Below are 24539 nucleotides of genomic sequence, written 5' to 3' on the forward strand. Positions count from 1 at the left end.
AGAGAGGTTCAGCACATTTGAAAAGGCTAATTGAGTTTTCAGCTAGAAGGCGAGAGGGGGTAGCGCAAGGCAACTCGCTCTCTCTTTACTGCCGCAGACCTTTCGTTTTGTGTGTGGCCTTTAAGGAAATGGTCAGGAAACTCGCGTCACCCTGAAAGACTGAGTACATTCAGGGTGTCTCAGAGGGATTTGAGTGCATTTCGGGTTTGACAGGGCTTGCAGGACGGAGGGAGAAGGTGTTTATTCAAGATCTGGAGCTTGACTGAGAAGTGTGCTTGTTAAATGTTTTGACCTAAAAGATGTGGGGTTAGTGTAGCACAGTGGGAAAAGATCAAGCCTGGATACCAAAATGTTGACTAAGAGTTATTCAGACCTTATTCAGACCAGCATACGCTAATCTAAGCAGTATTTTTCAGCAGTGCATATTCAGTTGATATCTATCAGGATTAAAATGCATCTGCTAAATGAATAAATGTAAATGAATGCTAAATAACTATTCATGTGAGGTTGTGTTATCATTTTGGTACATTTTTGGGATAGGCCAAAAGCACAATTTATTTTATTTTTTGTAGGTATAGTGACAAAAAAAGTCTCGTGTCTTGATGTGTGCATCCTGGAATGCATTAAAAAAAATCAAAAACCCATCATGGTTAAAATATGTGATTATAAATAAAACATTGTGCACAGTATATGATTTTAAGAAATTATTTATTCTCAGTTTATCTTAAAACAAAAATACTGCATGCTATCAGTATAGAACCACAGAAATTGGCAAAATACCATAATCATAGACATTCTTATCTAGAAAGGATTAGATTTCCCAAAGTTAGCCATACAATATTATATAATTTGCTCAATTTTACAGAGGCAAAGCCATTTTTTTTTATTTGAACAGAATTGAAATCACAAAGTAGGCTACATCTGTGAAACACAAACTGTCCTGACCTCTCTGAAACTAGTTAAAATTGAATATTTCATGTCAGCCGTAATAGAAATATCAAGATTACACCTCCTCGTTAGGTTGTTGCCACTCAAACTGGAGTCAGGTTATCTTTCCAAACAGATATCCGAGCACTGGAAGTAACAGGCTGGAGACTCGCAGCATGTGTGTTTATGAGTAGCTCTCGGCTGATTGGCTGAGCCTAAAGTGTGAAAGACCATAGGGAGGAGGATGCTTGAGTCGGGGGTTGGGTAAGGGGCGTGTTCTCCCTCTCTCTGTTTGCCTGGTGTCCCTGCTTGATGAGATCAGCGGATCGCCTTTCATCATGAGGCAGGTCTCACGCTGCTGCTCGCACTGCCGTCTGTCCTCTCTCTCTCCTCGTCCTCCTTCTTTCTCTCTCTCCTTCCCTTTCTCTCTCTTCCGGGCCGCCGAGCTGGAGTTTGAAGCCGGAGCCGCGACACAGGACAGAGTGCGGAGTGCGGAGCGGGACGGAGGCTGCCACGGCAGGGATTAACCTCAGGGAGGGGGTGGGGGGGTTACATCTCTGGGGAGAAGCTTCTTTTCTCCTTCCTCAGCAGGGAGACACAGAGAAAAGAGAAAGAACTAGTGTGCGCTCCTTGCTATACTTCTCACAACGAGAGGAGCTGCTTGGTCCTTTATGCCAGTGGGTTTCCTTTATTCTTTCCTTCACGGGTGCGAGGAGGGACGACTGGGGAGACCATCACAACCAGATCTGTGTAAGCAGCGTGCCTCTGTGTTTTGAGTGCAATGAAGAACTTGATGTGGCATGTTTAAGTGTTTACTTGTGTGAAGAAACTATCCTGTGACCTTTTATTCTTTCCCTTGTTGCTTTCGGCTGTTTGGGTTACCTCATGTACACTCTTTCTTTCTAGCTCCCACTTTCTGGCATTCCCCATTGTGTTTTATTCCTCTAATAGAGGTTTGATCCTCTAAGTGAGGTTTGATCCACCCTGGCAATGATACTCAGGAAGGATACAGTCTTTTCTTTGTGTTGGATGTTACAGCTGCCCGGGATGTTTCTAAACCTGGGATTTCCATGCATTTAATACTTTCTGAGCTCCAGGCAGCAGGTTCAAGACCCCAAATGCTGCGGTGGGGTTGTAGGAACGGCGCCCGGTCTTGCTCTTGAGGATCGTGCATTTGTGGGTTGAAAAGCGAAGTAATTCCACCTGAACTTGCAGCTCATGTTTTCTCAGCTGCCAGGCGTGATTAGATAAGGTGATTAGAGTGCGGTTGGATCTTCACCTCCCCATGTTGCGCGTCACGGCTAACGTTCGTCTTTCCTCTGGTTTGGTGTTCAAAGGAAGCGCTCCCACAGCGCTGGCTGATTCTTAGCCTGGGAAGCATATTTGAATGCTTTTCATTGTGTCCCTTGTGTTTGTGTGCACGCGCGGCTTATGGATTTGCATGCGTCTGTTTGCGCACGTGTGGCTGTGTGTTTCCAGTGGTGAAATGTTTATTGAACAGACTCTGTGTGTGTTTTGTGTTGAGGGCAGTGGGTCATCTCTTACAATGAAGTACTGTGGTAGTGTCATGGTACAGTAATTATATCAGATAACGTGGCACTTTTGTACATTGTTTATAAAAAAGTCCTGGTTGTACTGTGGCACTTTGATAGTTCTGAAAGATTACTAAACGAATTTACATTGTTGTAAGATTACTATATTCATTTACATCATTTACATTTATTGTAAGCAGCTTTCTCCTCTGTCATTTGAATGACCGTTTTATGAAACCACTCCCCCAGAAACAGGCAATGAGCTCAGATTGGTTACTTTGGGCCGGTGTGTTGTGTTGTGATTGGCTAAATTGTGTAGTGCACGTTGTCCGTAAACTTCACGCCCATTACCTTTACGGGCGAACTTGCATGTGTTCATGTCAAATGTAAATAATGGTGTCGATACTGCCGTATCAGACCCAGAAAGCGGCGATGAAGAGAGTAAAGCAGAACCTCCCCAAACACGGCTCTTACAAAACGTTTCTGAATGGTAATTTGCCTTTATTTATTTATTTTTTACTTTATACACGTTTGTCTTACACAAAATAGAATTGAACTAACTGGCTACTATATACACAAACAGCGTTGGCATTGGTTTACGTTCTTGATCAAATCAAAAATAACGTCATAAAGTATATATATATATATATATATATATATATATATATACATGAAAAATACAATTACAACATTAGTACATATACAAAATTCAGGTCCATTATGTTTGTACGCGTTTGTCGTAGACACAAAATAGCATAACTACTAGCCTAGTGGCTATAAAGCCAGTGATGGCATTTGATAAAATTAAAACATTAGGTCTGATATTATGCATGGAAATACATTTAAAATGATTAAGTCTTAGCCTACTTACCGGTTGTGGCCCAACAACTGCTGCCTCTGGTTTTAAAGTTAGAACTGCTTCATGTTTTAGTGACAGTTTCTTGTTGAATCCGGCTTTGAATTCGTGGAAGCTGTCTTTCGTAAAAAGTGCAGCACAGAGAGCTAAATTACGATTGTAATTTTCAGGAACATAATCAAACATAAATTGTATCCATTGTTGACGAACTACAACGTCCGTGAGAAGCCCGAACACAGAAGACCTGACAGCTAGATGAACATAACACACTTTCGACAAGCCGCAGAAATATGGCCATGCCCTTTTTTTGCATATTCCGGAGTGAGGGATGATGCAAATGTATGGGTTAGTTACGTATAAAACCCGTTGTAGTCCCATTTGAGTCGTTTTTGTAGGCATTAGACTTGATTTTTAAAAGATGATATCTCTGATACACAGCAACATTACACACTGTTTAAAATGAAAAAAGTGAAATCACAATCAACCCCCCCTTTAATATATACTATGGTATGTGTCCTGAAACATATGCTAATACCATGTACCTTAAATATTACAACCATGGTACCATGTCCAAAAAATCGAATAATACCATGTAACTTTAACATATTCCATATAGCGCTAAACGATTACCATGATGACATTTATTTACCATGATATTGTATAATGATATTTATGTGGTGCATATCCTAAAATACTGTGGTAGTACCACATTGTACTAGCATACGATTAGGGTTGGGTATCGAGAATCGAGTATCGATTGGAACTAACTTTTCGTTTTTCACGGAATCGTTCAAAAGTTAAAATTTCGATTCCTACACAGCAAATTTCAGGAGTTGAAAAATCATGAGTTAGGCAAAAAAGTGTGAAAGAGTTAATTTTTTGGAGTTATTTTTTTAACTCTGACTACGGTTTGTGTTATTGGATACTCCCCGGCTGTGTTGTATTTTGGAGTTCATTCATTGGTGTTCAGGATCGTGTTTTAACACTACACCTAGAGTTATTTTTGAGAAGTGCGCCACGACACGACCCTGCCGCTGCACAAATGAATAATGGACTTACGCTTCGTCGTGAGGTAGGTAAAAGTGTAACTTATATAAAACTATTTAAAAAATATATTTTCTGACAAACACGTTTGGTCATCGCGTAGCTGTTACGTTACAGGCTAGTTTGTTTACTAATTAACGTCAACGACCATGACAAACTTGCTGTTGAACGCATGTTTAAATGACTTGTTTCAAATTTTGAAATGGCTATTTGCGTGGGTTTTTTGTCGATGTAAACGAGTTAACATTAGCTAACCGTCTTTCCATTCACCGTGTTTCTGAAAATGAGTGTTTTGCCGTGAAATTGATGCATCAATGCATTACAGGCAATTGAATTGTAACAGCTATGTAACATTAGGCTATATTAGTGGTGACCCACGATGTGCGTGATTTTCAGCTTATATATTTTTGCATTCTCAATGAATGGTGCTAGATTATATTATGCCTCATGCTGTTGTTTTTGTGATCTTCAGACGACTGTCCTGCAGCAAGCGGTTGAAGGTTACTCCTCCTCAAGTCTGAACCAAATGGATTTGCTCAAATAAAGGCAGTAAATCAAGAGTATGGTGTCCAGTGTAGTAATTTCCACACAAAACATTATATTGTGTTAAATAAATGTTAACTCTAAGAAGTGTTAAACTAAACTGGTAACACTGGTAATGAGTTCATATAATTAATTTTAGAGTTACATTTACTCTCTGTAGGATTAGTATTTTAACTCCATTTTAACTCTGAAAAAAGTGTTAAAAATTCAACTCCAAGAGCAGAGTTATTTTAACTCTGCGCTGGAGTCTAATTGATGGTCTCACATGTACACTCAGATTGAGTTGATTTTAACTAACAGGGAGTTTATTCCAAAAACCAGAATTTGCTGTGTAGTTTCGATATTCACAGTCTGTCGAGCGGAAGAAGAAACCGCTGAACAACACCAACGCAGAAGCGTCTACCGGAAGTGTTGGCATAACCGCCCGAGTCGAACATGAGTAGCTTACGTCGGCGGTCCAAAGTGTGGCTTCACTTTTCTAAAAATAACGAAATCTCTGCAAAATTTGTGACAAAAGGAGTATTTGTGACAGAAGGAGTATTTCCTTCAGAAAGACCGTTGGTTAGCAAGGTTAGCTAAACTTTTTTGACCCTGCCTCTTAAAAGAATCGGAATCGAGAATCGTTAGGAACCGGAATTGAAACAAGGAATCGGAATCGGAATCGGAATCAGAATCGTTCAAACTCAAACGATACCCAACCCTACATACGATCATATTATTTTCCTATGGTACACAAACGATTTCATAGGACTCTTTGTAAGTGATCTCTGCACATGTGTCCGTGTGTAATTGTGTGAGTGTTGCGAGTGGTGTAGGACGGGGGCACAGGGTGTGTATATGTGGGACGGTGAGGGCAGTGAGACTGCTTTAATCACTGAGTGTGTTGTCTGAGAGCAGTGGGCTGGAAAGAGCTGACTGGAGCTGCTCTGTGGGGAGAGGCTCTTCTGGGAGAGCTTAGAGGTCAGCTGTTAGCCGTGTGAAGAGCTACACAACCATTTGCCTTGCCATTCAATGTCCCTCCTTTGGAGTGGACCAGTGGATAAATGCCAGAAGAGAGAGTGTGTGTGTGTGTGCGCGTGTGTGTGTGTGTGTGCGCGTGTGTAGCTTAAGGGTTTGAAAGGACAGGAGGTGGGTTCGCACATCTGCCACAAGGCTGTGTGTGTGTGATTACTGGTTTTGGGTTGGGGGTGGACTCTTTAGTCACAGTGATAAATGGCCTTTGGGCTGTCATAAAGCCTGGACCTCAATGGTTGTGTTTTATATTTACACTCTTCCTGCACATAGCTTGCATCGGATGTTCCCGCTACAATCCTGAAGACTTCTGAGCCTTTAGGCACAGGGAAATTGAATGGGAAATTATACTGTGGATATTTGGAACAGCTTATTAGTAGGTACACAGGAGAAAAAAAAAAGTAATTTAATGAAAATCATATTTAGCATAGCCCTATCATAAAGGTTTGGGACGTTTTATTGTTATTCTGGTGAATAGATGCTTGAAGTTGGTTGAATTGTGTTTTATTGTGGTATTTATTCAGCGCAGTCTCATCCCAACACGTCGTATAACTGACGTCTTGGGACGTCTTGTGACCATACGTCAACAACCGCCTTTTTAGGGTACCCTTAAACGTCGGTTAGATGACGTTATCGGATCCTAACCCTACCCCAGACCTAAACCTACCCCTAAACCTACCCCATCACCTAACTGACGTTAAAGGTAAAGCGTCAGTTGTATGACGTCCCAGGATCGTCATGTAACCGACGTTTAAGGGTACTCTAAAAAGGCAGATGTTGACGTATGGTCAAAAGACGTCCCAAGACGTCAGTTATATGACTTCTTGGGATGAGACTGCGTTAATTTATTACATAGTTATTTTTTTGGTAGTTGATTATTGAACATCAGAGATTTATTGCATATACTACCATTCAAAAATTCCAAATTCTACAATGTTTTTAAAGAAATTAATCATTTTAGATTCAGCAAGGCTGCATTATATGCATGATCAAATAGATGTAGTCTGGTTAAGCATAAGAGACTCAAAACCATAGACTGTAAAAAAAAAAATGTACAAAGTGTCGCATGTGACATCACCCATAGACTTTCTGAATAATGGTTTTGAGGCCGTTTATGGGGGTATGGGCGGCGCCATCTTTTGAAAATTTTGGAAAATCCTTACCCCGCCCACCTTCACAGATGTTCAGAAAGGATGCAGAGGTGGTATGTTTTGTTGTGTCAGATCATGGCTTAGACGTCAAATTTCAGGAATTCCAAAGGAATTTCAGTCAAGCTGTCAATCAAAGTTAACCACGCCCTTATTTGTCATACATTTTATATCTAAATATGATCTAAACTAACGAGGTAATTAAAAAAAAATTCACCCTCTTCACAGTTGTCAGGCACTCGGAACCTATCGAAAAATACAATACAAGTCCATGGTACGAACCTGTAAAAACATGAATTTATGCTGATATTTGCTCCCTTTTAGGACCTCCCTCTAGCGGATTTTCGATGTATTGCAGTTTTTCGCACTTCTGGGTAGGCTTCATTTTTTCAGATTAGATTGTTGCCGCTTGCTCAAAACATTTAAAAAAATCCTTACCAACCCTAAATGTTTGAAAAGTAGTGAATATGTCATAGCTTTTCTGGTAATGAAAAATGTAGTAGTTCATAATACAAACTTGTTTAGCAAGGCATAGAGAAATTGAATCGGGGTGTATGTTGGGATATTTGGAATACTGGGAAATATAGGCAAAATGGACACATCCAAAAACACATCCTTGTCACATAGGTTTGGATGTTTCAGCTTTTCTGGTAAAAAGCAACCTGCTCTCAGGGTCTGTGGTGGTTTATCACGTTGGCTTTTTTTGTTCCAGTAAAGAAAGTATACAGAGCATGAATGTGATATCTTTGTCGAAATCAATTAACCAGCAACAACCTCAACAGATGACTGACTGGACATTTTGTCAGGCTTTCTGTTCCTATGGAGGTGAGCTGGGTAGCCCGACCATCGTGAAATCCCAGTGGCCCACGTATGTTCTCACACCACGCCACATTTCAATAAGTATGTTTACATGTTACGTTATCTAGGTCTGGTAGTTCAACTTCACAAAAATGGTTACTGACTAAAGCATTTGCATGGCATTTTAAAAGGATGAATTGCTTTAGTCCGAATAAAATTTTCCTTTTAAAGTGTATGTTGACGCCCTTAGTGTTGACAGAATACAATACTTTTCTCTGGTTAGGAAATGTTGTCACACTTGATGTTACTCCTGTGACTAGAATTCTCCATTTCCTTTCTGTTCTCATTTGGGAATATTTTATAGTTATGCTATGTGACTGGTGATTTAGGGTGCAGATGAGACATGGGTTCAATTTAGTAAAGTGTTGTGGCACGTGCCCCTGACAAAACAATAGGGTTTTGTCGCTACGAGTAGCCGCACGTACGTTGTAAACAGATATCTGACTTCTAATTGAAAGCAGTGATGGCGTAAGGTTCGCATTTATGCTGTGCTGGCTGTATTCATAGTCTCTAGTTTCACTTTGATGTGACAGCCTCCAAGGGCGATCGCTGGATTCATCTGCTTGTGTGTCACTTCAGAACACATCTCACCCATCAGGACATGTCGTACAGATAACTCACTCTCTCTCACACACACACACACACACACACGCTGTACCCAATCTGCCAAAAGATCTCATAATTTTATTACTGAACCCACCGTCACTCTTGCCATCGGCTTCTCTATTTTCTAGAATGTTCTGAACATAAAAACAGCACAGCCGGCTTCAACAGATGCTTGTTGTGAGAACATTTCTCTCACGCCACATGCATGTGTGTCTCCATGGGCCAGGTCTGTTTAATTAGGACTGTGTAGGTGGACAGAGGCAGGGGGGACATGTGACCTTTTGGCAGTCTGTCCTGTGCCCTCTGAACCACGGAAATAATAGAGTACTGGACACCAGCTTTACTGATCTGCCGCATGTGTAAATGACAAAAAGAGAGGGGAAGGGAGATTGATGAGAGTGGGGATGGGAAGGAAGATGAGACAGAGAGAAAAGATGGACAAAAATGATATGTTAGCACTGCTGGGAAAAAAACAGGTCATACTCACTGATGGTATGCCGGGTTTTTGCCGTTCAATGAATAGAAAGAAAATGAATTTTGTTCTGACATTATTTCTTACATGGAGCAAAATGGGGAAATTTCAAAGAATTGTAACATATTGAATGTCTCTCCTCTCACTGCTGACCCATTTAATGAATCCTGGCTGAATAAAATTGCCTAACTCCGATATCTTTTGAATGGTACTATGTGTGCCATGACATCTAAAGCCAAAACAATAATTAGGTTGTTCTTCACTGAAAATCCACAGTGAGCTTTTAACTCCGTAACCAGATCATTAAGTCACTAACTTTGATCACTCCTATTAGAAGTAATTATTCAATCGATGCATAAAAAAAAAAAAAAACTTTAGACTGTAAAGAGTGATTAATTTGCAGATCTAAATGAACTCTCTGGAGCAAACAATGGGGAATTATAGCAGTTTTTCATTTCAATTTCACGTCTGTTTGTCACACAAATTTTATTCCGAAGATTTGTAAATTAAATTGGTAAGATGCAAAAGCTTTGTGAACTGCTTTTATGATGTTTATGGTACGTTTGCCTCCCATCCCTCATTCATCATACCGCCCAGTAGGCCTAAAATAATAATCTAAATATGAGACATAAGACATTCCATTTTGAAACGACATGAACATTTTAATTTTTGGGTGATCTAACATCTCTATTCAGATTGAATAAGATGATCCATCAGGTTTAAATTAAGGCTGGGAGATATAATTATAATCATTGTTGTCATATAATTTCTCAATAAAATTATAACAACAGTTTGATAAATGTTCAATATAATGTTTCTGCTTTATGCAAGACCGTGCAGAGTGAACGTGTTTACTCGTTGACGTCTCGATCACACCGCCACTAAACAGTGAGAGTGGTTCGAGTTTGGTGCAGAGTTCTCACTTACAAACCACAAATCAAATGCATTGTGATTTGAAACTAGTTTACAGCCAGATGAAACAGCACTGATATTCTCTCCAACACTGACGTGGTAAACACTGTGCCATGAACAATTCAAGTCTTTTCAATCTACAAATCTACAAATCATAAACATTTGCCATTTATTTACTTTAGTAGCACAAACTGCAACCATGATATTGTTGCAGAAATGTGGGGAATTCTTATTGAAGTTTGTTATATTATTAATGTAGACATTTAAAGTAGTACATTACAGTATTTTTTGTTATTAATCAGTTTTTTTTTATACTATATGACTTTATGCTACTGTTTTTCACAACAAATAACAGATAAACTTTTTACATGATCTAAATACAATGCAAGATCAATGGTTAATTTGAATCCTAACTAGAGGTCAACCGATATGTTTTTTTTTTCACGCCGATACCGATCTTTTTAAATCGGGGTCGGTCGATGGCCGATTAATGCTGCCGATTTATTTTGGCTGATATTTGCTTGGTTTTTAACCTCTATTTGAAAGATAAAATGTAAAAGAAATGATTACTTAACATAGACAAACTTTCTCAACAAAAACATTTTATCCTCTCAAAAAATATCCTGAAACATGTATTTTTGTTTTGTTTTGTTTGTTGACAGACCAAGACAAATAGACATAACCTAATTATCACAAAAAAGGAAACAAAAAACTTTAAATGATTTAAATTTTTATATATAAGATTTATTATATTTTATTTAATTTAACTTCTAACAATAACGTATTTCACTAGTAAATTGCTGTTGAACGACAAAAACAATCACCAGATGGGAAAATGATATTTTACAAAAACTTGAAATGCACCACAACGCATCCTGCTGTTGGACCTTTTAGTCTACAGTGAAACAAAGTCACACTTTACACTGTTTAACCAGCATTTTTACCATGTTTAATCCAGCTACTAACTAACAGTCAGTGTTGTGCCTGAACGCGTTCATATTTAGGTCTGCTGCTCACTCGGCTGGAAAATGACTCTAGCGGCATCGTGCGTCAAACACGTGTTCCACGACAACACTAGGCTGCCCACAGATGCGCCTGCCTAATAATCGGCTTGATATACTTGGATATTGGCCGATGCCGATTATGTTAAAAAATGCCAAAAATCGTCCGATTAATCGGTCTACCTCTAATCCTAACTCAAACAGTCAGAATATTTCAATTTCACCCTATACAAAAGAGGTTGTTAAAATGTTTGTAAATTAACTTAAGTTTACATCTGCTTCCCAATATCCTGCTACTGTCAACTCAAGCTACTGTCAAAAGTGCATTTCTAAAAGACAAAACGTCATTTTGATTTGTGTAATGTTCACGTTTGGCAAGTGTTTGTTATGCTCTGATGTCAAAGAGTTGTCTGATAATAAACCCACAATTAACTGGTTTCTACAACTTTCACTCAGGAACAAAAATATGCCTTTAAACCTGAAAGAAATAAAGAGTTGACATTTACTGTGATCATTATCGATATCGACTGATATGAAAAATGTTGTGATATTAATTTGGTCATATCTCCCAGGCCTAGTGAAACCAAGCGGCAACCTTCCGGTCTCTCTCTTGAATCCAAGACGTAAGTGACTAAGGCTCAATCCCAATTCACCCCTTGGCCTTACCCCTTGTTTTCGAGTGTACCTCTTGGCCCTTAAAACAGAGTTAGGGGTTGAAACATTCCCCTACGAAATGGAACAACCCTTCATGAACCCGATATGTCATCAGTCGCCGGCGATGGCTCTGCTGTTACAGGAGTTTTTACAGGATTTCTCCATGACAACGGCTGACAATCAGCGCAGCTGCTCTTAACTTTGAGGAAACATGATGATTAAAACATTCCTTCCTCGAAATCTATGCCTTTCTGATTCGGAAAGGTAATTTATTAAACCATATTATCTTAATGTAAATGACTATAGTATTATTATAAGGGTAAACAAAGTGCATGGTGATGTCATCTGGGGCTAAATTTAAATGTTTAACCGTTTGCGAAGCCATCTCGCCGGTGATTTGCGATGCATTCTGTGAACTTTCTCGTAGCCCTCCGTTTGGAGTGTGCCTTTGAAAAATCTCCATTTGGAGGGCTATGTAGCCCTACCCCTTCGCCCTACCCCTCGATCTCAACAAGAATCGGGACACCCTACCCAGTACCTGGGCAAGGGGTGAATCGGGATTGAGCCTTAAACTGCAATTCATCGACTGGCTGCTAGCAACGGGCTCCAAAAGAGAGTCAATCAAATATTTTTTTAAACAAGATTATCTAGGTGGGAGGTGAGTTAAGAAAAAAAAGAGACAGAAAGAGTGAGAATGAATGACACTAGCCACAAAGGAAAGAGAGATGTTCCTGATGAAATGGAGAGAGAGAGGGGATGCAAAGATAAACAACAGATGGTGAATGTTTGTTCCCACTCATCAAAGCTACTGGTGGCTAGAGGTGTGCACGTCCATTACATCTCAGGTGACCTGGGTAACACAGGCGAGGGACCAGGCACCAGGCGCTCTCTTTATCACAGACCCCCCCACCATCCTGAAGGGAAACGCAAGCCCCCTCGTGTGCCACAGAGCGTGCTAGAAAGAGGCCCTGTTGAGGCTCTGACGGGTGCTGAAGCATAAACAAATTTAGAGGAGGATGTACACAGTAAAGGCCAGTAGACTAAACAGTGTGAACACACACAAATGCGTCACATAGGGCCGACAACAGATTCAGATGTGTATTATTTAAGCAATTGGGATGAGAAGGATTGTGTTATCACATTTCAACATTGTGTTTTTTTTGTGATTTATTATTTTGTCAGTTTTACACAGTCATATATATACTGTTTATTATGTATATTTCCTCTTGGCCATTTTACGTGTAAATGTACCCCAAGATCAACTTTCGGCAAATCAGATTGTCTGGACAGACATAAGCAGCATTCAGGCCTTTTAAGTGGGCAGCCTAGGGTCTGCGATATTATCATTCTTCTACTCATGCAGAAGAGCTATAACAAGCACTTGATTCCTGGGGTGTTTGCCAAACACAGAATGTAGCGGTGGAAAATTCAATTACGCGGACCTGAAAACAAAGAATGTTATTTTTATGATGGGACCAGAAAAATAAATAGAGCCTCGAGTGTGGAATGGCAAATTGAGGAAGATGTTTATTACCCAAAAACGTTGCAGATTGAAGGCCGTGTCAAAAAAAAGAAATCCGACCTTCATCTTTATTTCAATAACCTAAAACGACTTCTAAGCACAGAGAAAAGGCACATTTGGCTTGATTGAAGACATTACACTGAAGAGCCATAGGGCCCAATTACGCCAGGGTTGTTTTGACTTTTTGACTTATAGCCATAACAGCCCCATCCCTGCGACACGCTCACCAGCAGAGTGCTTTTGTTTTTCTAATAGATAAGTCAGGGCAGATGGACATTTTCCCATGTTGAGATGTACGACCCTGGCAGACCACTTTTATATGTAGTCTGATCTCGCTTGGCTAAGCAGATGGAGGCAGCACATCAGTGGTCCATTAGAATGAGGTTTTTATAGTTACATTAGTCGTGTCTCATATGGTTCAGGATCATTTCCCCTGAGGAGAGTGAGTGTAATTGATGTAGTGCAGGTTTTTTTTTTATTTTTTATTTCTCAGCCTGACTTTGGCATTTTATATCAGTAGTGTAACGCCCAAAGACACGGTACAGTCATGCCATGCAGTCACCGTCTTGCAGTGTGATTCAGACACTCTGCTGTGACGCAGTGAAACAGATCAGCTGATTGTCTTTCTGTCATCTATCTGTCCGTCCGTCCATCCAATAAGCTTGTACAGTTGAAATTAAAAATCAAACTACTCTATGTTGGGTCGATAGTCAATACAAGAGGTATACTCTTATGTTTTATGTAAACATAAATATAGAAATATGTCATGAAGTGGACTTTTTTTAAGCATCCTAATGGAGTATCCGTTTTATACATTTTCAGAGTGCCTAATGGAATGAATTGATCTGCAAAAAATCATTTTGTTGTCTCATCAGTGTCTTTTTTTGTTTTCCTCAGACGTTCCCTTGTTTTACACGCCTTCATGTAATTACTTAATGTGAGAATGGTGTTTAAATGTCTGTCTACAACTCCCAGACTAACAGCGTAATTATGTTTGCATCGGTGTGTATTACAGTTATTAGTGACTACAGCGGTTTGAGTGAGGGAATGTTAGCTAAACTGACACGTGCGAACCAAACACAACCGGAATGAAACGCATTATTGTGGCTCTGCACGGCAGCAAGCCTTTGAAACCCCTTTTGCCTGCCACGGGTGACTCTCCAGCTCTGAAATACGATACAGAAAACCTAACACCTTAACTCTTACCACACGTTATGATAGCTGTGAGTGGCATGTTAGGGCAGCTGCCTCTCTCTTTCATTCATTCTCTCTCACACACACATACATTCCCATTCTATCATTCATGGCATGACCTCATTTATTTTTCCTTTAATATTAGTAACACTTACTCAGGAATCCGGGCACTGACTTGTCTGGCTGTCTGGCCACCCTCCTTCCTGTCGTCTGAATTCAGCTCTCTCTTTTTCCTGTCTCTCTTACTCTGTGACCTTAATGTGTATTGAGTTAGTCTGAGGTGTGTTTGTGTGCAGTACAGTATGTGTGATCTTTTTTCTTTTGTGTTAGTGACCTAAGTGCTTGGGTTGTCTGATGGCCGTTTGTCTGACAGAGTGTGGATGTGTTGTTTGGATATGTAAGTAAAAGCTTCTAACAAAACGACATATTTAAGAAGTGTAGCTGAGCTGTTTTCATAGTATTGTAGCTTGTCCAGTAATGATCTGTACTCCAACTGTAGTAGTAGTAGTGTAACATGAAACAACAATGTTTTGTCACACTGTATCGCGCAAACAGCCCAAATAATCTACAGTTTGGACTGAGGTAATAATACTCATTATACTCTGCTGTCTCCTATATATATATATATATATATATATATATATATATACATATACGTCTGTACTACTTTACCTTAAAGGGGTTATGCTTAATTGCACTGCCGAATGTTTATTTACAGTATCCACTGTTAATATATGCATTTTGTAAATATCATATTTTAACTTTAACAGGCAATCAGTTTTCACCGCACTTTTTACTCGGATAGCTTATGTCCATTTGCACTACTTTAAATGTATTGCTACATTGCTCATCTTAGCCTTATTTAATATTGTATAGATTTATCTATATTATGTTTATAAAGTCATTTGTACTAATGTATATTACACTTTCTGCTATTGCACTTCTGGTTAGACCTAAACTGTATTGCGTTGCCTTGTACTTTTACTTGTGTAATGACAATAAATTGAATCAGATCAGGTCTCTTATCCGATGTGATTCATGAATCGTTTTGTTTAGATGATTCGTATTCTTTGAAAGTTATTAAATTTACTGATTTATTTTAATATTCACTCAGTAAAATTCCTCAAACAACCACTGTATTTTATGTATTTTTGTAGTTTTTTTTTTTTTTTAAATAATGAAATAGCTAAATACTGTTGTTTATAATTGTGCTTTGTTTTTAAAAGTTTACCTTCTTGACGTCATCTTAGAAACGCTGCACTCATGCTGCTGAAAAAGCAGCGAGATACTTCGCATCTTTTAGATACTTCGCAAACAGCACAAATGCCACGGACACAATAACACATTTTATGTAAACTTTCCCCAACTGTCTTTTTTGTAGAGCTCCTTCCTGGGATGAGACTTTATTATTTTAGGAATAAACAATGTGCCACTTACTGTAGCAGGAAGTTACTGCTAGGGTTTCATACATCAGTATCGAATCTCCAGGCTCCAGCAGGCTCTTAACCCTTAAAGACCTATACAGCCGCCGGCGGCTAAAAATAACTGTTGTTCTTAAATGTTAAATAACTTTTGAACCGCTGCTCCAATCCGTATGCTTTAAAAAGTCCCATAAAGAGGAGATTCGCGGCTTTTCTGTGATATCGGGTTAATCGCATTTGGACATTCAGAAGCTCCGTAGTGAATGTGATTGCGTCATCAAGTTTTGATCAGCATTGATTCGTCAAAGAAACCCGTGCGTTTTTTTCCTCTGAGCCAATCATAAATGACTGTTAATGCTTAGTCCCACCCCATCCCCAGATTGGTTAAAACTATCATCTACTCAACCAATAAATATAGTTCTTGGTCTTTTGCACGACCAATTAGCATCTTTCTTTAGAAATTTGAACAGAGGTAAAGTCAAAGTAGTTCATATAGGCTATGTATGTAAGTGTGTGTGTGTGTTTATATATATATATATATAAGTTTTATTTATATATAAGTTTTTTTTTTTTTGCTTCATTGTTCTACTACAATGTTTCTATTTATGTAACTTCCTTAACTTTTTTGGACACATCTAAATTGTCAGTATGAAAAACACTGTTTTCACTGAAACAATGCTTTTCACTGAAAATCGCCTATCATAATGTTGTAATAAATGCCTATAACTTGCTTAGGGATTGTTGCATGTAGTCAAAATTACATCTGGAAATGTAAAATATCCAAGTACAGCTTTCTAAAGGAAAAAATCCAAACTTCAGGAGGATTTGTTTGAGTTGAGTAAAAAAAAATCACTACAAATATGCTGCCGTTTTTCTTAAATCTGGTAAATTCATCCATTCTAAGACATATTAAATGTAAAAATGGATTATTTAAATGAGATAAATTGAAACTTCAAGTTCTCCTGATAAAAATGATATATGGCACTTGATGCTGACTGCTATAATGGGTTAGAAAAACAAAGAAAAGAAAAAGCGGTGCAGGTGCTCCAAAAATGGTCTAGGTCTTTAAGGGTTAATGTGGAGGTATTTTTGTTACATTGAGGCTGGTGCAAACTGAATCTCTCTGAGGTGAAATTTTTCTCGTGCTATACTTAGGGTTGTTGATTTGAACAAACCTGAACATAAAGTATTAAACTTCAGCTCTTAACTTGTCCCATGTCATTTGTGTTAGACACTAATGATGCCTCTAAGGGTGCATCTCAATGAGAGTAGACAAATAACTACTTTTCTAAACAATCAAGACAAATTAACAAAACAATCCAATACCTGACCCATATTTAGAGATGAGAATATCATTGGGATATATGGTCTTTTGACTTGAGCTAGCTTGCAAACACCAAGCCACACCATAGAAACCACACACAAGACCCTAGCAACCGCAAAGAAAAATCACTTAAGTCAAGATAACTTGGCAATGCTCTGCCAGTCACCAACACGTTTTTCATAGCAAAGCACGACTCCAATTTTCTTCGAGTTATTGATTTATTGTTCTATTTATTAATCTATTTATTAATGTAAACATCTACTAAGTGAGTGAATCTCTAGAAATGCCAGAGAGTAGTAGACACGGTCATTCCATTTTCAGATGGTTTGTTTGTAGTAGAGGCTATATCTATTTTGAATGAATACCATTTTTAAGATTTTTAAAATGCAATATGTATGGATCTGTGTTGACATATTGAGCTAGAGGTGACATGTCATGTGTGTGTATATGTGCATGTTCTGTGTCTCTGGTTCTCACCTGTGGCCATAATTATTACATCCTTCCCCATGGCGGTCTCTCACAGGCTGTCAGGCTGCAGTTCCCTGCAGAGCCCTGATCCTTTCTTTCAGCTTATCTTCTTGTCTTATTTAAGCTGTTCCTTTATTTCTGTTTTCATTTTTTTCTTCAACACCTTTGAGATTCACACTTAGTAGTTTTAGAAACACTCATGACCAACCTGCAGGCTCTTTGGTCTCTCTGATATTACTTTTTTAATGACATGGTGTGTTTGGTGTGTTTTCTCCTAGGGCTTCAGTAAAGCTGGCACTTTCGCCACTGCCAGACGGTGACGTGAGTTTGGGGGCCTCAGGCTGACGTCTTGGTGCTTTGATGAGGTAACGGCGGACCCCGGAAACCCAGCCCCTGCGTCGTGCCCCCCCCTTTCCTTTCCCCTCCTCACTTCCCCTTTCCAACCAGTCAAGCCATGGGCCAGAAGATCTCAGGGAGCATCAAATCCGTAGATGCGCGTGGGGAGCCGTCCTTCAGGCCCCTGAGGAGGGAACTGAGAGGGCCGGATTTCTTCAAGCCAGCCCGACTGGACCTACTCCTGGACATGCCCCCTGCTCCAAATGAGCAGCAGCTCCGACATGCCTGGAACTCGGATGACCGCTCCCTTAACATTTTCATTAAGGACGACGACAAACTCACCTTCCATCGGCACCCTGTTGCTCAAAGTACCGATGGCATACGTGGACGAGTAGGATACACGCGAGGACTCCATGTTTGGAGGATCCATTGGCCTGCTAGGCAACGAGGCACACACGCTGTGGTGGGCGTGGCCACAGCAGACGCCCCATTGCACTCAGTGGGCTACACATCTTTAGTTGGCAGTGATGGTGAGTCCTGGGGCTGGGACCTGGGACGTAACAAGCTCTACCACAACAGTAAGAACCGTCCGGCTTCTTCTGCACCAACATACCCAAGTTTCCTAGAGCCAGAGGAGGCCTTTGTACTGCCGGATGCCTTGATGGTAGTGCTGGACATGGACGAGGGCACACTGAGCTTCATGGTTGATGGACAGTATCTCGGAGTGGCCTTCAGAGGCCTTAAGGGCAAAAAGCTGTACCCCATTGTCAGTGCAGTGTGGGGCCACTGTGAGATCACCATGCGCTACATCAATGGCCTAGATCGTAAGTATACACTTTCTTCAGAGTTGTGTTATTCCTGAAGTCTTATTTGACTTGAAAGTTTCAGCTTGGAGTTCTGGTAAACCTGCTTGAATTGGGTTGATGTGGTGTAGTGGTTAAGGCTCAGGAACTGTAAGATTATTTGTTCAATTCCATCACCATTTTAAACCACCTGAAACCAGTCTAAGCTGGTTTGTTGGTTACCCAGCCTGGCCAAACTGGTCTTCAGCTAGTCTAGCCAAGGGGTGTCCAATCCTGCTCCTGGAGGACCAGTGTCCTGCAGATTTCTAGCTCAAACTTGGCCAATGCTTTTATCGCTGTGTTTGTGTCCCCTGGTTATTGAAACCCTTACCTTGCTAGTGTCATCCTTTACTAGTTCAGCTGCAGCAACACTGTGTTCTGTGTCAGAACTGCTTGAATAGTATCCACAGATTATTTGAACATACAGTATCTTGTCCTGTTAGTTCAAGACCACAGTGTAAAGAGATGGAGTCTGGCTCTTCTCTCATGATATCCCTCAGGATGTTTGGACCTTGTTGCAGGCAAATATTCATTATTAATTTAAGAAACACGCAATGTGCATGTGTTTTGGAAACACTTTTTTCTCATCCACTCCTGCCATGCAGACACGCCAGGTAGACAGTATGTGTGTGTGTGTGTGTGTGTGTGTGTGTGTGTGAGAGAGAGTTTTGTGTGAAACGCATTTTAAAGCCAGAGGCATGTTTTTGTAACCCTCTGAGTTTTATTTGATAGCACAGTCTCAAAGGTGCCCAAACCCCACACCCCCCATCCTAACTTCTTAGAATAAACATTCAAAGAGTCATCTGTTAGATTTAGCTATGTTTCTCCATGAAAGAAACTCCAAACTTCCATGCCTGTAGAGTTTTTTTTCCATTTTTAACTTAAAGGGATAGTTCACAAAACTTTTGTCATCATTTACTCACCATCATGTTGTTCTAAATCTGTATGACACAAAAAAAAGAGGATATTTGAAGAACATTTTCATCCAAGTGAAATTAGACCCCATTGACGATTATGTGTACAAAACACTGAGACATTTTTTACAAATATCCTCTTTTGTGTTTCACAGAAGATTGGAATGACATGAAGGTGGGTAAATGTTGACAGAATGTTTATTTTTGGACAAGCTAAATAAAATGAAGCATTAAGGCACATCAAGAGGCTTTGTTTTACCATGGTTTTGAGTGCCATTGAGCAGCTTGTTTCATTGTAGAAGCAACAGCTGTATGATAAAAGGCACCAATGTTAATAAATAATTAAAATATTTATGATACAATTACATGCACAAATAATAATTCGCATTATAATTTGGGAACACTTTTTAATCACTTAACATACTCTTTGTCTGTAGACACTCCATTGTTTGAATTGCCAATGTAAGAGGAATAAAAGCGTGATATTCATTTTTAAAAGCGGTCATTGTTGATAAAGTAATATTTTAATAAGCAATAACCCCATGAGCAGAATCCTATCAGCCTAATTTCAGCCCTGTTATGGATTAGTCTGCTTTAGCCTCTGTCTCTCTCAATATACAGTCTTCTCTTCCCTGGCGTGTTTCCGTATCAGGGGACAGAGAGCAGTGTGGGACACTCTCAAAGCCCCCTCTCTGAAGTTGAAAGAGCCCTCTTTCTCTCTTTCAGATGGAAAGAGCAACTCAGTAAGTGGCCCTAAGTCCGTTTGACATCTTTTCAAAGCTTTTATTAAGCATGTCTTTATTTGCTGGAAAATTGTATGAAACGAGCAAAGCAACATTTAATGCTTGAAAGAGAGATAATTCTATGAATCTCGAGGTGTTTGGCAAAGCCAACTTTGGACCGGATTGCTGGGCTGCTCTTGAAAGCTCATGCTTTCCAAAGTAATGTTATGATTTGCGCCTAGGATTGTGAGTTTATATACACGTTTTAGGTGTATCGCACGTTCTAAGTCACGTGCAGGGGGTTAATAATCTTTCCTTGGTATGCAAGAGATTGAGAGCGACAATTAGGTTGAGAGAGAGAGAGAGAATCATGGGTAATAAATGCAGTAAGGAAGATGAGGTCAGAAAAATGTAAGCTGTGACATTTTTAAGATTTGTGCAGCACAGTCTAAACCCCAGGCTTAATTTTAATATATATGCAAGCATGCTTCCAAAACTGAATTATTACATATCTCAGCAGACAATAGCAATAGTTTCATTACACATACTCAGAGCTGTCTGACTGAATCAGACTCCTCTGAGGTAAATAGGTCTATGAGGTCTATGTGTATGAGTTTAAAGTGTCCATTGTTGGAGTGAGAGATGGAGATAAAATAAACGCAAGAGAAAGATACGACCGCAATACCTTGTGAGCTGCCTACTTAGACATTTGTTTTTTAAAATCATAAAAAGAGTTTTAAAATCTATTGAGCTGCCTAATTGGACAGCATATTTGAGCATTATAGGATCATAGTCTTTCATGACCGCACCCTTAACATTTTGGGCACTATTGGCTATTAGGCTTGGCATCTCAAAACCTACTCTCTTTGATAAAAATATTCTTACCTTAAAGGGTTCGGTCAGGCGCTGCATATATAGAACATTTTTTGGTTTCCCATCATGGGATCATTTTATGGAATTTGTTTTAATTCGTTTTAAATTTAACATAATTTAATTCATATTAATTAAATGAATTTATCACTAGGAAATAATGGAAATAACTAGTTAAACATGAACAAATTGTTTAAGACATTTCTCCATATACAGAACCTTAAAGGGTTCTTTAAAATTGCAAATCCAAATTGCACATGCTTGACATTAATTGCATTATATTAGTCGCATATAAATTGCAGAATGTTTCAGATTATATAAAAAAGTGACATATTCCAGACAATACGGTACTTAGACCGCATTTTTGAAAACCATACCATGTTGTGCCAACTTATTGAGCTGCTTAAAGGTGCTCTAAGCGATGTCAGGTGACGTGACTTCTTGTTGACTTTTAAAGTATTTTCAAACAAAACGACCCTCCCTCCTCCTCATCTGCACTGACCCCCCAAACCCCACCCCCCGGGCGTTATGTTTGTTATGTTTCGTGGAGCGGTTGCCGCAGTTTTTTTTTTTTTTGCCATTTGTGGAGGCTGGGTTGTCTGCATAGACCGTGTTTTTTTACAGTGTGTTTAGGGGACAGGCAGCTAGCGGAGATGTTTGTTGTATGTGACAAAAAAATGTTTGGGCCTAAAAAACGTGTGACATCACTTAGAGCACCTTTAATTATTAGACAACATATTTAAGAATTGCACTTTTGCAAATCCTACACAAATCCAGTGTTTTTGGACATCATATTGTTCCCAAAACCTAGTAAACTGCCTATGTAACGGAGGCCAGCTAGTAGTTGCTGTGCAAGTAAACCTCACTCCTCTGATCTCAATAGGCACTCTAGCGACGGACGCTAGAGGCTGCAGTCTTTAGTCTCCTTGTTAGAGCACCCGACTCTCATGCCGGAGACCTGGGTTTGAGGCCCCTCTCGGAGTGGGTTGAGTAGGACCCGTGTGGAGGGGTTACACCTACCTAGCATTTTTGGGGCATAATTAGCTTTTATAATTAATAATTAGCTATTTAATTGAACTGTGTTTAGATGTCTCAGAAATTGGTAAGCTGTCTACTTATGGCACTTTTCCAATGCACAGTACCAGTTCGACTCGACTTTGTTTGGTTTTTGACTGTGTAAAAGTTGTACCTGTACCTGCTTTCGGGTACTTTTTTTTGTATCACTTCTGGCAAGGTTCTGAGCGAGCTAAGGTGAGCTGAGGCGATACTAAAATGTCACGTAAAAACAATGCCGACTGCTGATTGGTCAGAGAGAATCGTCACCATTCACTGCGTCATCATTGCACTTGCCAGATGGAGTATTCAGAATAACCCCGCCATTTTTAAATAGTTTGGTCAGAGATAGTTACTAAACTTACTACTATTATTATGGCAACTCGGAAGAATACGCCATGGTCAAACGAGGAGATGCAGACTTTCCTTTGTTTGGTTGTCTAAGAGAGAATCCACGGGAGCTTGATGGGGCTACGAGGAACGAAAGGTGTCACTATGATGACCAGGTACTATTTGTGGCGGTACGGTCTGCTATGGCAAACATACTGAAAAGCAAGCCGAGGCGATCCGAGTCGAGTCGAGCTGGTACTGGTAATGGAAAAGCGCCATTAGACAGCATTTTGGGGCATCATGTGCACATTATTTTAAAACCTATTAAGTAAAAAGTACTTCTTCTTTAAAAGTAAATCCAGGTAGGCAGCTCTCTAGATTATAAGACACAATGCCGCTTTTCCACATATGATGTGTATGTCCAGTGACTGTGTTATAGAGGATGATCAGAAATTTCTTTTAATTTTATTATTAAATTTTACTTTTTAAAATTTGCTTCCCTCAAATAGGGCACTTGGCCAGCTCCAGCGAAACTGGCAGCAAGGCAACAGACAAGTGACCAATCCTGAGTGACGACGTCACACACGCATTGTGCCATTCTAAACAACTGTGCTGAAAACAGTTTGTAATCATGCCATGCCGAACCAAGCTCCAGTGTAAATACAACTGGAACCATTCCTTAGCATTCTTCCACTGCTTTTCCGCAGTGGAAAAGCGGCTCATGTCTGTGATGCCCAAAAACTGCATAGAGGGAAACTCAGTAGCTTAGTGAGAATAGCCTATCTGTGTTTGAGAGGAACTCTGTGAGAATACTTGAGTATCTCTGTAATGTGTGAATACAGGAACCCAGACAGTGTGAAAGTGTGGGAAAGGAAGTTATTTGTGTAGGATTATGGGTGTGTGTACAAATTGTGAGCAGGTGTGTGCAAGCTTTTGTGTGAGAGAGAGCAAGAAGACTGCAAGTAAGATGCTACTCTGCCTCGGTGGAGCCCACGTCTGTCTGTTCTGCTGCGTACCGTGTGTGTGTCTGTGTGAGTGAGTGACAGCACCCCGAGAAGTTATCTGCCCGGCAGTAGAATAGTGTTTATCACTGCCGCTATGATTCATCGCACTGCAAATAAAAAGCAGCAGGCAGGCCCTGATCAAGCCTCACCACCGCTCACTAGTGCACATGCTGGATGTGTCAGGATGGGCTCATTCGGTTTTGCTCTGTCCTTTCGTTTTTAACCCATCCTGTGTGCATGCACATCTCAAAATAATACCAGCATCCCAGCCTAATTATTCAGGGCTTTGTTTAAATCACATTGTTTAGACCACCTAGACTATTCGCTTAATATCAACATATTTATTTTGCACATTCACAAAAGAAACACATCCCAGCGCTTCCTCCACAGTGGCACGTGTACGCCTGGAATTCCACTCGAGCTTCTCCAGGTCAGGGGCTAGACTGTGACACTATACATGCTGTATCATTCAATGTCTGTGTTCTTTGCAATTATGAGGTCAGCCAGCCTGTCTGTCTGTTTCCAGCACATTTATGCAATCTGTAATGAGGAAGATGAACAGAGCACCTTTTGACTGCATGTAAACTTCCACTAATTGCCAGTGTCCAACAAAGGAATAAGCGGGAAATTGACATGTGCCGGCCTAATGTGAATGTGCTACACAGAGTAGATGTAATTGAGAGATGGAGGAGACCCTCTATCTGTTTGTGCTTTCTCTCTCTTTGGCTCATTTTCTGACTGGCAGAAGGCTGCTGTCACTGTGCCCTGTATTGTCAGTGATTAAAACACGAATTAGATCTAGCTATATGATTCATCACACAATAGCGTCTGATCTGTATTCCCACTGCAATTGCACAGTCTTTCAGTCTCAGCATCAGAGAGAGAGACAGAGAGGACGAGAACAGGGCAGGTGTACAGAGAATCTATAACGAGTGCTATGTAGATAATCACTGTGGGTCGACTGAACGACACGTT

At 39.9% G+C, this 24539-nt stretch overlaps 1 protein-coding gene across 2 annotated transcripts in view; it reads left to right on the forward strand.

The window, feature by feature from the left end:
* Positions 1 to 1203: 1203 nt before the first annotated feature.
* Positions 1204 to 24539, forward strand: part of spsb4a (splA/ryanodine receptor domain and SOCS box containing 4a) — a 71428-nt gene continuing 48092 nt past the window's right edge. The window contains exons 1-2 of one of the 2 annotated variants that reach the window (XM_039654789.2): positions 1204 to 1677; positions 17772 to 18653. In XM_039654789.2, coding sequence (XP_039510723.1) covers positions 17948 to 18653 — 706 coding nt within the window. In that variant the 5' untranslated portion in view covers positions 1204 to 1677; positions 17772 to 17947. Of the gene's footprint in view, positions 1678 to 14522; positions 14678 to 17771; positions 18654 to 24539 lie in introns of those variants that run through there. The other variant, XM_089131140.1, reaches the window with a different exon arrangement.

Source organism: Pimephales promelas, chromosome 5, assembly GCF_988280905.1.
Source record: "Pimephales promelas chromosome 5, fPimPro1.hap1.1, whole genome shotgun sequence".
NCBI classification, from domain to species: Eukaryota; Metazoa; Chordata; class Actinopteri; order Cypriniformes; family Leuciscidae; genus Pimephales; species Pimephales promelas.